At 41.0% G+C, this 13,398-nt stretch overlaps 1 protein-coding gene and 1 long non-coding RNA gene across 4 annotated transcripts in view; one reads left to right on the plus strand and one right to left on the minus strand.

Annotated features, from left to right (window-relative positions):
- Positions 1–1,343: 1,343 nt before the first annotated feature.
- Positions 1,344–5,403, minus strand: LOC123644486. Its single transcript, XR_006737151.1, has 4 exons — positions 4,848–5,403; positions 3,867–4,029; positions 1,638–1,862; positions 1,344–1,522 (listed from the first exon to the last, which is right to left on the minus strand). It is a non-coding gene; the product is annotated as an uncharacterized LOC123644486 (long non-coding RNA).
- PDE7A (phosphodiesterase 7A) overlaps positions 5,078–13,398 on the plus strand; it is a 115,287-nt gene continuing 106,966 nt past the window's right edge. For 2 of the 3 annotated variants that reach the window (XR_006737149.1, XR_006737150.1), the window contains exon 1: positions 5,448–5,649. Coding sequence is in view for 1 of the 3 variants with exons in the window: in XM_045560583.1 (XP_045416539.1) it covers positions 5,512–5,649 (138 nt within the window). In the remaining 2 variants the exon portion in view is untranslated. Of the gene's footprint in view, positions 5,650–13,398 lie in introns of all 3 variants that reach the window. The other variant, XM_045560583.1, reaches the window with a different exon arrangement.

Below are 13,398 nucleotides of genomic sequence, written 5' to 3' on the forward strand. Positions count from 1 at the left end.
ACAATTCAGTGGAATTAAGTACATTCACAATGTTATGCTACCATCACCACAATCTAGTTGCAGAATTCTTTCATCACCCCAAAATGAAACTCAATGCATATTAACCAGTCACTCCCCAGCTCTTGTCGACCACTAATTGGCCTTCTGTCTCTATGGTTTGCCTACACTGGATAGTTCATATATATCAAATCATATAATATGTGACCTTTTGTGTCTGGCTTCTTTTACTTAGCATGTTTTCAAAATTGATCCATGTAGTAGCATTGGATGGCCTTTTCAAGATTCAATAATCATGCCATCTGGATGACTGGCAACACCTTGTGAGGCTAGATTATGTTCTGTAAGTTTTGGTATATGCTCTACATCGGTGACCAAGATATAGCCATGGTCCAGGAATCAAGAGGTGGGCTTGGGAGTGGATCTTCACTTTTACTCCTAGTGAAACATATTCAAATTTTTGCTTCCCATCCCTGCAACTTTTGGCCTCTCCCAAAGAAGAATGCTCCCACCAGGGTACACCAGCAAGAATTCAATTAAACTGGAAGTTGAGACCGCCACTTGGTCATTTTGGGCTCCTTGTGCTATTTAATCAACATGCAAAGAAGGGGATTACTGCACTATCTGGAGGGATTAATCCTGACTATCAAGCAGAATTTGAGTTGCGGCTGCACGATGGGAGAAGGGAGATTCTTTGGGGATAGACTTGGTACTATTTAGCACTCTGTGACATGAGTTAATAGAAAACTACAACAATCCAATAGAAGTAGAAACTCTAATGGCCCAGATGCTTCAGGAACAAAGGTTTAGTTCGCCCCAAAAGGCAAAGAACCACCACCAGCTGAGACGCTTGCTGAAGGCAGAGAGAATATGAAATGGGTAATGGAATAGAAGGTAGTTATAAATACAGATGCTCTTCATCTTATGATGGGGTTACGTCCTGATAAACCCATTGTCAAAAATATTGGGTCTTTTATCCCAATAAACCCATTGTAAAGTTAAAAAATTATAAGTTGAACCATTGTAAATTAGGACTGTCTATAGTAGCTATGATCATGTTACCGGTTGCAGTTCAAGAACTGTAATAGTTATGAGCATTTTCCCCTCATTTTGATAGCAATATATTTGTGTATATATTAACCAATTATTTTTCCTGTCTCAATCTTTTAAGATGTGCTAATAGTGGGGAACCTTATATTTTAGTATTTAAATTACAGAATATCAAAAGGGCACTGTGACTCATCAAGAATGAACATTACTCAAAGAAGGCTGCATATCCTCTTTTGGTGAGGGAATAAGCTGATTTTGGTTGTATGAGAGATAGTTGCATTATATGGGCAGAAGGCTGATTCTGCTATGGTCTTTATTTGAAAATTAAATATGATTAAAAGAATTATCCATGAATGTCAAGGTGAAAAGAATAGGTCTGAAATGGTTTTGTATTATAAACTTAGCTAAGCTGGACTATATTTTCCAGAATTCTCTTCTCTTTATTGTAATGGTTTTGGTTGGCCATAATAGAGATCTGCAAAAGATTTGAAAAGTGGAAGTAATGCACCAATTATTACCCTTGGAAGGTCCATGGAGGGTCCTAGGCACCATTGCAACTAGTGCATACACTCACTGATCTGCTAACTCACCTAATTGCCAAGGGGCAGTGGCAGGGCCTAGTTTCTCCAGCTTCTCTGTATCCTGGGCTAGGCACAGGCACAGTTCCTTGGCTAAAGGCGCCAGCTTCTTCTGCAGGCCATGTGTCATTGTGGTTAGATGCAGTAGCACAAAGACAGAGGTTCCAGTTTCTCCTCTTATGCTCCAATTTGTTTAAGCTTCCTCCCACTATGCATCCAACTTTTCTTCCCATCTGCCTGCAATGGTGACATATAGTGACTTCAGGCCCAATATTAGACACTGAGGCAACAGTCTTTTATAGACCCCATTACCAGTTCCCCATTGCAGTCCTTGTGTAGTGGCTCTTCTAAGATTCTGTAAATATTCTTTCCTGACCTTGACTTCTCCAGCTTCTCTCAATTCGGTGAAGTCTAATCCCTAAAATAAATCATTTATTTTTTATCACTTGAAGTGGTTCTACTTCTATGAGAGGTATTCATCTTTTGGTATTTTTTGTTCCCATAATTTTCCTAGCTAACCTCATATATTTTTTTCATATGATCTTAGAATCAGCTTACCTTGTTAAAAAATGTTTGACTTTACTGAGGTCATATTAAATGTGTACATTAATTTAGGGTGAATTGATATTGTTTTAGTAGTTTAAGTCTTCCTATGCAAAGAAGGACATTCTATTCTTCTAAATATCCAAGTCTACTTTTCTATTTCTCCCATAAAAGTTTCCTTTACATGAATCTTAAAGTTCTTAAAGTTTATTTCAAGTACTTGTTTTTTTTGTTGCTGAAACAGCATTTCCCCCACTATTTATGTTTAAAGTTTGTTCCCTGTGATAGTTAATTTTTTCTATCAACTTAGCTTGGCTGGGGTACTATGTCCAGTTGTTTGGATGTTCCTGTGAAGATATTTGTGGATTTAACATTTTTTTTTTTGAGACAGGGTCTTGCTATACTGCCCAGGCTGGAGTGCAGGCACAATTAAAGTGCACTGCTGCCTCAAGCAATCCTCCTGTTTCAGTCTCCCAATTATTTGGGACTACAGGTGCATGTCACCGCACCCGACTTGTGATGAACATGTATAATCTATTGCCTTTACACAGACTGCCCTCTATAAAGTGGGTGGGCCTCATCTCGTCATTGAAGGCATTAAGAGAAAAGACTGAGGTTTCCTAAGGCTCAGTTCTGACTCAAGACTCCAACATAGAAACCCTGTTTGAATTTTCAGATTGTTGGTCTGCCCTGCTCATTTCAGACTTATGAGCCCCCATAATTGTGTGAGCCAATTCCTTAAAATAACTCTGTCTCTCTCTATATATATCCTATGGGTTTTGTTTCTCTGGAGAACCCTGACTAATACACTCTCCAACACAATAAAGAACACCATATGCAGCTGAAGCTCTGGTCTTAACATACTTCATGGTATGGTAGAAAATGCACAGCTCTGAAATCACAGACCACAGAGTTCATTGGGGCAAATGACTTATGGTCTTGGAAGCTGATTCCTCATCTGTAGAATTGGGATAAAATTACCCTGACTTGTGTGGCTATTGTGTTGGGTGAAATTAAACATTGCATGTAGCAAACCTATTATGGTTCTTGGCTCACAGTAGGTGCATAGTAGTAACCTACTACACTTAAGGGCGATGCATTGTCTAATTACCTACTTAGTGCTAAGTCTCATTAAATGATTTAGTCAACCTGGGTCTCTTGGATGTTATTAACTGTGACATAGTGATTTATCTGACACATACTGTCACATCAGTATCACCTTCTGGGTGGTTAGATATACACAGAATTCAAACATTACTTGAGGTTAGTTCTTGCCACTTATCTGTGTAAGGTCTAGGGCAAGTTTGTTTCCATGAGCCCACTTTCAATTGAGATATTAATATTAATAATTCCCTCATAAGGTTTTTGTGAGAAGTAATGTGATAAAATAAGATAAAGTGCTCAGCATAAGCCCAACCACACAGGAGATGCTCAATACATCTACTACATGATGAGGGAATAATTAAGATTTGAAAGATGAGTTCGATCAATTGTTGAACTAAAGGGAAGTGTGCCATCTTGTGAAGACAAAAATCCGCAAGACCACAGTGGGGATTCTATTTCTTTTAATAGTGGAGAGCAGACAAGTAGAAAAATACCCACAGAGGTACTATAAAGTTTTAACAATATAAAAGAAACAGATGCCATGGGAGGTCTTGCAGGCATTTGCTCATTTATCGCATCATGTGCATTTGGTACCTGATCTCATCATCGGTAGAGGCTGTGTGGTACTTTCAAAGGCCTGCCACCTTGCCGGTGGCCAGTCATCCCAAATAAGTGGAAGGGTGGGTGCCTTGAGAACTGAGCCAAATCATCAATTTTGCCAGCAGGGGAAAGCTTGTTCAGGCTGAAGTCCCAGAAGCTGGAATGCATTGGAAACAATCAGTTGGTGCTGAAAAGCATTGATAGTTTGGGGAGAAATATGACAAAACCAACACAGATTACATATCTAGTTTACAAAACAGGTCAAGAACTCTACATTCTTCTGCTTTCTAAAAATCAAAAGCCGACAAAAACTGCTTTTTGTAGAAGGGCAAGCAGTCTCCTTTTTCCCCTTTGTCTTCTCAATATCATCCTTCACCACTTTTTTCACTGCATACTCTGACTATGCTCGGTCTTGGTTTTTTTCCTCCACCCCCAGGCCCCCTGCTCACTCCCGAACGCTCGGCTCCCCTCTCCGCCCCTCTGGCTCGGTCTGGCCCCGGGGCCGCACCTGCCCGGGGAGCGCTCGAGCCCGGCCCCGCCAAGGGACGGGCAGTGACGTAAGGGAAGGCTGGGGCCGCGCGGTGCGCTGACGTCACTGCCGCAGCGGTCCGGAGCGGAGCCCCACAATGGGAATTCAAGAAGGCAAAGCCGGCGCTGACCCCGCAGTCAGGCCTGAGCGCGGCAAGTGTGCCGGGCGCTTTGGGTTTCTGGGTTCGGCAGGCCGGAATGGTGCCTGTCGCTGGGGCTGAGCTGACCTCACACCCTCAGCGCGCTCGAACCTAAAGTTTAGCGCTGAGGGGGATGCTCCTAAACCATGGGGCCGCGTGCGCACGCGCCTTGGGTTGCGGGGCGGTCAGGGAGGGAGCTGCGGACAGAGGTGGGGGCTGCAGGACGAGATTGGGGAGGCGGAAGGTGTGTGGCGGGAGGGGACCGGGACTGCGCGCTGAGGTGCGGAACAGGATGAAGGCTACTCACGCCATCCGCCGCTAGCCCGTCTCCCTGGGCGCTGCGGCGGCGCGGGGCGCCGGGCCTGCGGCGCGGCGTCGTGACGTCACGCTGGCGGCGGCCGTGGTTGGCGCAAGGTCCGCGGCTGCAAAGTGTGAATTACGCCGGGCTCGCGCCGGCGGCGGAGTGAAGTCAGGCTCCAGGGGAGGGGAGGGGCAGGACTCCCGCGGCGGCGGCGGCTGTGGCGGCCCGAGCTGGTCGCTGGTCCCGATCCCCGCGCGCCCTGGGCTGGCCGCTGGTTCCAGTCGTCTTTTCTTGCACTGCGTTGCTCCGTCCTTGCTCCACTCGTGCTCTGCTGTCCCCCGGACCCTCTCCTCTCGGCCGAGGAGACCTGGGACCGCGGGTTCCCGCTCCGACTTTGCCTTTGCTGCCCCCGCTTGCACCCCGTGCCCCCTCGCCCGGAGTCGGGCGCGCGCCGGTCCTCGTCATTGGCGCCGCAGCGCCTTCCCACCGGCAGCCCGGACGGAGGGCTGGGGTGGAGGAGGCGTGAGCGCGGCTTCCCGGCCCGGGGTCGCCGGCCGCCCGCCCTGCCCCCGCCTCGGCCCGGTGCCCCCGAGCCGCGGCCCCCTCCCAGCGCAGGGGCCGGCGGCCGCGGCAGGGCGGGCGCCGCGCGGAGGCAGGGCGGGCGTATTCAATGGAAGTATGCTACCAGCTGCCGGTGCTGCCCCTGGACAGGCCGGTCCCCCAGCACGTCCTCAGCCGCCGAGGAGCCATCAGCTTCAGCTCCAGCTCCGCGCTCTTCGGCTGCCCCAATCCCCGGCAGCTCTCACAGGTAATCGCCACCACCGGCGGCCCACACTTGGGGGCTTCTGTCTTTTGTTTCCCTCTGCCCATCCAGCTTCACCTCTGCGACACCCCCCCCCGCCCTAGCATTGTCCATTGTTTGGGGATTTCTAGGCTGGCTCCTCCATTCGAGAGCCTTTTAAGGTTCGCAGTTGTCCACCCTCAGCCCCCGGGTCTCCCCAGAACCCCACCCCAGTGGGCTCTGGGATCCCTTCAGACCCACTCCAGGCCCGTGACCCTCCGTGCCCAGCAGTTGAAACCGCAGGAATGATTTTCCTCCTCGCATTTTCCGTCTGGAAGTTGGGTCCCCCTTCCTTAGGTGTGACCCCCGAGCACACCTGTTCACCCCGCCTTCCGACCTACCTGTGCCCCCCTCCCGCCCATACCTGAGCGGGGTTCGCGCCTCTCCCCCAGCTCCCGAGCGCCCCGCGGTGATCGCATGGTCCTGCGGCTCTTTCTGAACAATAGGCCTAGATGCCCCGTTGCTGTCTTTCCCCCGACTCCTTCGTTTCTGTGAATGGGCCTTACGTGGGATCAGAGGAACAAGTCTGCAAAGTTCACAACGAGGAAACAGTCTTGTTTTTGCTAAGGAGATTTTAGGGGAGAAACTACTGATGAGCACTCACGGGAAGACTTTGTTTTGAATGGCCCAGTACCATTTGCTCATGAGAATTTATGTGTTCTGTGGTGATGCCGTTGGCCCAGCTCCTTAGTTCTGACTAATTTTGATTGCCAGACTTAAAACGGGGAGGCAAAAAGAATTTTGTTTACATCTGAACTGAGTGCCCTCACTTTCTGCTGCCAGAAGTTACGTGTTCATGATCACTTTTTAAATCAAATATATTTTTCCTGTTAATATATTAACTTTTATGGGAGTATATTTTCTCTCTCCCTTTATATTGTATCTTGAGCAAGGTCTGTATTTTTTTTTTAACAGGTACAACACTTAGTAGAGATTTTGCTTTTAATAGGTGTCCAGTAGATATTTCTCATTTGCTTCTTTGCCTAAAGTGTTGGTAGAGAGCAAGAGCCTATATTTGGGTTTCTCTTTGAATCTTTTTTATTTAAACTCAAGACTTCTTTCACAGTCTGAAGTGGTATGCTAATGAGGTCATTGCAGACTTGTAAAAATTACCACAATATTGAGTGGTATTTAAAATAATATTACTTTGTTATTTATTTTGCAGGTTAGATCTGTGATCTTCCTTTCTTCCTTTTTAGTATTGCTTAAAGCATTTTCAGGTTCCAGAATTAGTGTTGAAGGAATATTACTGCACTGCTGAAAGAGGTTTTTATTACTAGTAATTAAAGCTTTTTAATGATAGTAACTTTTTTCACTTCTAAATATTATTTTACTTCCTTAGACCGGCAGACATCTGACTAATAACCCATTTCCAGTTTTGTCTAAATAATAAAGGCAATCACTGATCATTTATAAAATCATAAAATACCAATAAAGTTTTTGTGCTCCCTGAGGAGAAAGTGAATGAGAAGGAAGATTCCAAGGGATTAAAAGAAGGCTGATGCCAGGGGTTTTACCTGATGTCTTAATTAATCCACAGAGACCAATTTTAAGCTCTACTCGTTCTTGACTCATTTTCTAGCCTTAGGTTTAAATGGGTAATGGAATTTAAAAGATATGATTGTGGCAGATAAAGCAAATATTGTAGAGTTACACCACATTTTTCTAACAACCTTTAAAGCTGTTAAAAAAATTCTAAACCCCAAAGTGAAGTATACAGGAACTTCTTACACTTTGGGCAGAAATTTTCCTAAATTAACACTTTCTCTGATGAACATTATGATGAAGGTAGAATTGCCAGGATGCTGAGATAGATAGATTTATCATCATCAAGAATACGCATATCATTTAGTGATAAAGCATATGTTAACACTGATTTCTTTAGGGCTAGATGGGAATTTGTAGACAGAAAGCCTTGGAATCTTATTCAGAGCTCTATAAAGTAAGTATTTGGTTAAATGAAATGCTTTCTTTAGGAATTTGTAGTTCCTAAGCCTAAAGGTACAGCAATTATAAAAATTTTAGATGGTTTTGTAATTTCATTGAACAGACTTAAAAAAAGACTACTTTTCTTTTTTTAAAGACAGAATAAGTTTTCTGTTTTAAAATATGTTCAAAACTAGCAATCTTTTTCGTTTTTTATTTTCCATAGTATTGGAGCCCAGCTTATAGTAGGTACTTAATAAATATTTGTTGAGTGAGTGAATAGGTAAATGAAATTATCTCTGACCATCAGCTTTAAATATGTAAACAGTGTGAAGGCATCAAGGTATAGCCCTGACTCATTTATCCAAAGCTTGATTGGGGACTTATAACTGCACACTCTTAACAGATCCAGGAAAAAGCAGAGAAGTCTCTAAGCAGCCGAAATGGATTTGGAGATCCTCTCAAAACCTGTGTTAGGCAAATTCTGACAAGCTTGTTTTCCAAGTAGCCACAAATTTGACTTGAGGTGGGAGGCTGCAAGAGTCTGTTGACACTGATAGCAGCAAAGATTGACACCTGACACCAAAAATCAGGCTTCAGAAGAAAAATTCCTCAAAGCCAGCAACTTTTTAAAAGACACCCTGGGAATGTTTAGTTTAGGGGCTTGAGGGTTGTACAACACGATAATTATTAGTCAGAATAATGTTCAACAGAGTCTGTTTTTAAAAGTTAAAAGATTTGCACTGTTTTTTAGAAAAAGATTTCCATGCCAAACAGTTTAAGTGTTGGTGCTTAAATGGACAAGCTTGAGTTATCTGGAAAATTCATTTATGTGGAACACCAGCTCTTCCAAGGATGCCAACTAAATGAGGCATTAACTTTTTGTTTTAAACCAGGTCGTATACTGTAATACTTTTTCAAATGGTTAATAGGAGTTTTTTTGAATTAATTTGAATAACAAGGATAATAAATGAAGCCTGTTCATTGCCATTTTTGGATATCTGTTGTCAATAGCTCAGTTTAAAGATTTGTCTTTCAGAATAAAGTTCTTATTTGGAAAAAAAATATTGTGAAGGCAGAAATTGTGTCTTTTTCATCACTGTATTCATGGTGCTTTGCATAAGTAGATGCTTGGTAAATGTGGAAGTTAAGTTAGTGTATTGATGGGCATGCCAAAGCACTGCATTTGGGGATTATTTCAGTCTGATTCAGTCAGATTTTCTATGCACTGGAAACAAACCTTATTTGGGTGGGAGATTGGAGGTTTAATTTTAAAAATCTTACAAACCTATGATATGTATTATTGTTGAACAAAATATTGAGATCTAACATGTAAACGTGTTTTTAGTACAATAATAAGCTAATTTGATTTCTAATTTTGTCTTTTTTTAAAGAAACTGCTTCACAAATATTTACTCAGGGCACCTTTTGTGAGTGAGCCTGCATGTGTTAGGTGTTGAGAAAATGTAAAGTATTACAGATTTAGCATCTCTAATCCAAAAATCAGAAATCTAAAATGTTCTAAAATTTGAAACTTTCTAAACAATGACATGGAGACTGAAAGCTTGCTATTGTCTGTTGTTGCTGTTAAAAGCTGACACAGGTATTCTGATGATGCTACTGTGCTGCTTAGTTACCCTGAACACATTACTTTTTCACTGTATTGATGGTATGTCATATTGTTTACTGTTAAGTAGTTAGTTGTGAATAAGTGTAAGAAAACGATTGCTTATTGGTAACATATAAGCTCAGTCAGGAATGATGATGATGCCAGACAACCACAGATTGCCTACGTGGGTGGCTGAGATAGTGACACCTTTGCTTTCTTTGTTTCATGCACAAAATTATTAAAAATACTATATACAATTACCTTCAGGCTATGTATATGAGGCATATATGACACATAAATGAATTTCATGTTTAGACTTGGGTGCCATCCCCAAGATATGTCATGTATATGCAAATATTCTAAAATCTGAAAGAATTCAAAATCTGAAACACTTATGCTCCCAAACATTTTGGATAAGGGATACTCAATTTGTAGTAGGTTTTTTTAAAAAATTGCTTGTAAGCCTGTCAACCTAACCAGGTTTTCCTTTGTATGCATTACCTTCCTTATAAACATTTTTCGACTGTAGTCATTATTCTTTCACCTCTTTAGCAGTGTTCTTAATATATGACAAATTATCAAGGTCCTATATGTGCCAGAATAGTTCAAAACTGGTTGCATAAAAGTTGTTTCCTCCTTTAGAAAACTTAGAGTATTGTAATGTGAAAAATGGTATGATTATATATGGTGTAATTATTGTATTGGACTTATCAAGGTTTAATGAGACTACAAGGAAGGTATACCTAAACTTCTGGGTTAAATCAGGGCAAGTTGTTGAGGCTTAGGCCGAGGATCAAGGGTTAAGCAGATGTTTCTAGACAAATGGGTGAATGTAGGGAGAGGAGAAAGGATGGCCCACGTGGATATATAGATCAGTGCAGTCTGATAGAACTTTCTGTGGTGATGGAAATGTTCTCTGCACTATCCAGTATGATAGTCACTAGCCATACGTAGCTAGTGAGCACTGGAAATATGGCTAGTATGACTGAGGAAGTGAATTTTTAGTTTGGTTTTATTTAAATAGCTACATATGGCTTGTGGCTACTGTATTGGCAAAGCAGATGTATAGTCTTAATGAACATTAGAGTGGATGTCATGTTTATCTATCACCAATACATTCTGTGAATGTTGAACATTTACGTTTTCAGGTTTTTGTTGTATGCAAAACTTCATTTAATAAATTCTGTCATGCATGTTTAATAAAGTCTTTAGAATCACTAAGTTGGATCAAAAGGTAAGAACATTTTTTGATTTTCTGAAAAGGTTCTTTTCCTTTATAATACCAAGATAAGTGGTCATATCCCTTTTTATCTCCAATCATATATTATTAGATATTATTTTATAAACATTTTGCTACCCTGAGCTTGTTTTAAATTGTAGTAAGCAAGAGTATGCCTTCTGAAGTGTTGTTTTTGCTATTTGCATTCCCTCCTTTATGAATTTTTTTTTTTTTCGGAGACAGGGCATTGCTCTGTTGTCGCCTGGGCTAGAGTGAAGTGGCCTTATCGTAGCTCACTGCAACCTCAAACTCCTGGCTTCAAGTAATCCTCCTGCCTCAGCCTCCCAAGTGGCTGGTATTACAAGCATACACCACTCCACCTGGCTTATTTTTTCTATTTTTTTGTGGAGACAGGGTCTCACTGTGTTGCTCAGGCTTGTCTGGAACTCCTGACCTCAAGTGATCCTCCCACCTCAGCCTGCCAAAGTGCTGGGATTACAGGTGTGAACCACTGCACCTGGCCTTTTGTGAAATTTCATTTGCATATCCTGTGCTCACTTATAAGGGCTCTTATATATCCAACATCAATTTGTAAATGGACATTATATCAAATTACTGTTAGCCATACTAGTTGCCTTTTTATAAAGCTACATACAGAAGCTGATAGAGAGGTTAGTGTGGACAGTCAGTGGGATACCTCAAGAGAAGTGGTTATGTCTCCCTGCCCACTCCCAAAACACCTGTTTTGTTAGGACCTTGGTTTCATTTCTGCTTTCAGAAATGCTTCATACTTTGATTTAAATTTAATGCTATCATGCTTTGGCTTTCACTTCTGAGCTACTATATATTTATATTATATTTCAAATATATGCTCAAACATAATATAAATCTATATTGTACTTGGAGTGGGAGTGTAGTTCTGATTGAGTAATAGGGTGTTCAAACTGCTATTTTATAGTTTGTCAGGAACACATTCAGTAGTGGATATGATTTGTATGTCCAGATTTTGCTGCTTTATTGCTAAGCCTAGAGTTCCATCAGCTGTACGTACTGTCTACACAGGAATTCTTTTTTAAACACAAATTTCTTGAAAAAGGTAAAATATTATTAAGCCCTTCATAGGAATTAGGAAGACAGAGGTTGGGCAGAAAGAGGGAGAGGTGCCATCCATTCTCTTCTAGGTAATTTTCAACTTTTTCTTTTCTTTTTTTTCAAAAAGTACCAGAGCAATTTTAGAAAATTTGGGTTCTTTTCTGAGGATGGATATAAGGACAAGATTGGGAAGGGAGGAGCTGAAGAAAGGGGAAGTGGATAAAACTGAGCTCATTGACATTTTTGCCTAGGATCATTAATAGTCATTTAATTGAACTAAAAACACCTAGTAAATTTAGATAATGAAGAAGCCTTATTACATGCAGATACTCTTAGGGAATTTAATTTTCTTTGTTTTTCTGAATTTGTGTGAATCACATTTGTTTATATTTATATGTGTTCATATAAAATCTATTTCTAATTTTGCTAGAAGTCTCTTGACTAAAGATCTTTTCAGATCTGGTCATTCTTAAAAATTCCCTTTGGCCACTCCAGAAAACCTCAACAATTAATTTTGAATCTTCTAATTTAAAAATAATTCAAAAATTTTTTATTCTGGGTATGAATTGATCATCTTTTATGATTAATTTGAATTGAGAGAAAATTTACAGTTTATTCTTTTCCACATTTTAATTACTTATTTCTGCCTAAAAGTAACTTAGACTTTGTTGATTTTTACATTGTTGCCAAATATACTTTTCAAAACGTTATTCACAAGTAAATGATACTTTTGCATATTTGCATTCAGGTCTAAGTGTTACATAATCAAAATGTAGGGAAAGGAACAAAAACTAGGTTTATATTATAGGTGAGCCTTCTAAGCTTGCAGAGCTTTGTTTTGGCTGCTGACAGGTTCCCTTTGTAAGGGACCTGTGCCTCTGATTTTGTGGTTGACATCAGAAGCATCTCTTATCATTTTCTTTGAGTAGGAATTTTGGATTGCTGCTCCATGCCTCCACCTGCTGGCCGGGATGGCTCTTCATTTTTCAGAAGATGATGGCTAGAGGGAGAAGACCAAGGCAGGGCAGGGCAGAATTTGGGGAAGAAAACAAATTGTTAGATGGATACCTAAGTTTCAGTAAAGCTTACTCTACTCCTTAGAGTTTTGAGTAGAACAAACGCTAGCTCAGGACTGTATAAAGTACTTGGCAAAATGGTGCCTAATAAAGATGCAGTAGTCTTGCTTCAGTAGTAATTATAATTACACTTGAACCTTGAACAACACGAAAGTTAAGGGCACTCATCCCCTGCGTGGTTGAGAATCCACATATAACTTTTGACTTCCTGAAAACTTGTCTACTAATAGCCTGCTGTTGACCAGAAGCATAAACAGTTGATTAACACAAGTTTTGTATGTTATATGTATTACATACTGTATTCTTATCATAAAGTAAGAGAGAGAAAATAAACTGTTATTTGAAAAACATAAGGAAAAGAAAATATATTTACTAGTCATTAAGTGGAAGTAGATCATCAAAAAAGTCTTCATCCTTTTCATCTTCACTTTGAATAGGCTGGGGCATAGGTTGGTCTGGCTGTGTCAGGGGTGGTGGCCTGCCTGAGAGCTTTTTCAAATCGTTGCAAATCTCCAAAAAATTTTCCAGAATATTTATTGAAAAAAATCTACATATCAGGGGACCCATACAGTTCAAACCCATGGTATTCAAGTGTCAACTATGTTTGTTCCCATTTTTGGAGTAACTCCTACATGCCAGATGCTTTAATTGTTGTTTTTAATCTTTACAAAACTGAGATAAATGGTATTACTCCCATTTTTATCAAGGAATAAACGGAGTTTTCAGGCATTGATTAAGTAATTATTTGTCCAAGGTAACACAACTGGATAGTGGAGATGGGTTAAACTCTAGGT

The sequence above is a fragment of the Lemur catta genome, chromosome 9 (assembly GCF_020740605.2).
Source record: "Lemur catta isolate mLemCat1 chromosome 9, mLemCat1.pri, whole genome shotgun sequence".
Classification (NCBI taxonomy): Eukaryota; Metazoa; Chordata; class Mammalia; order Primates; family Lemuridae; genus Lemur; species Lemur catta.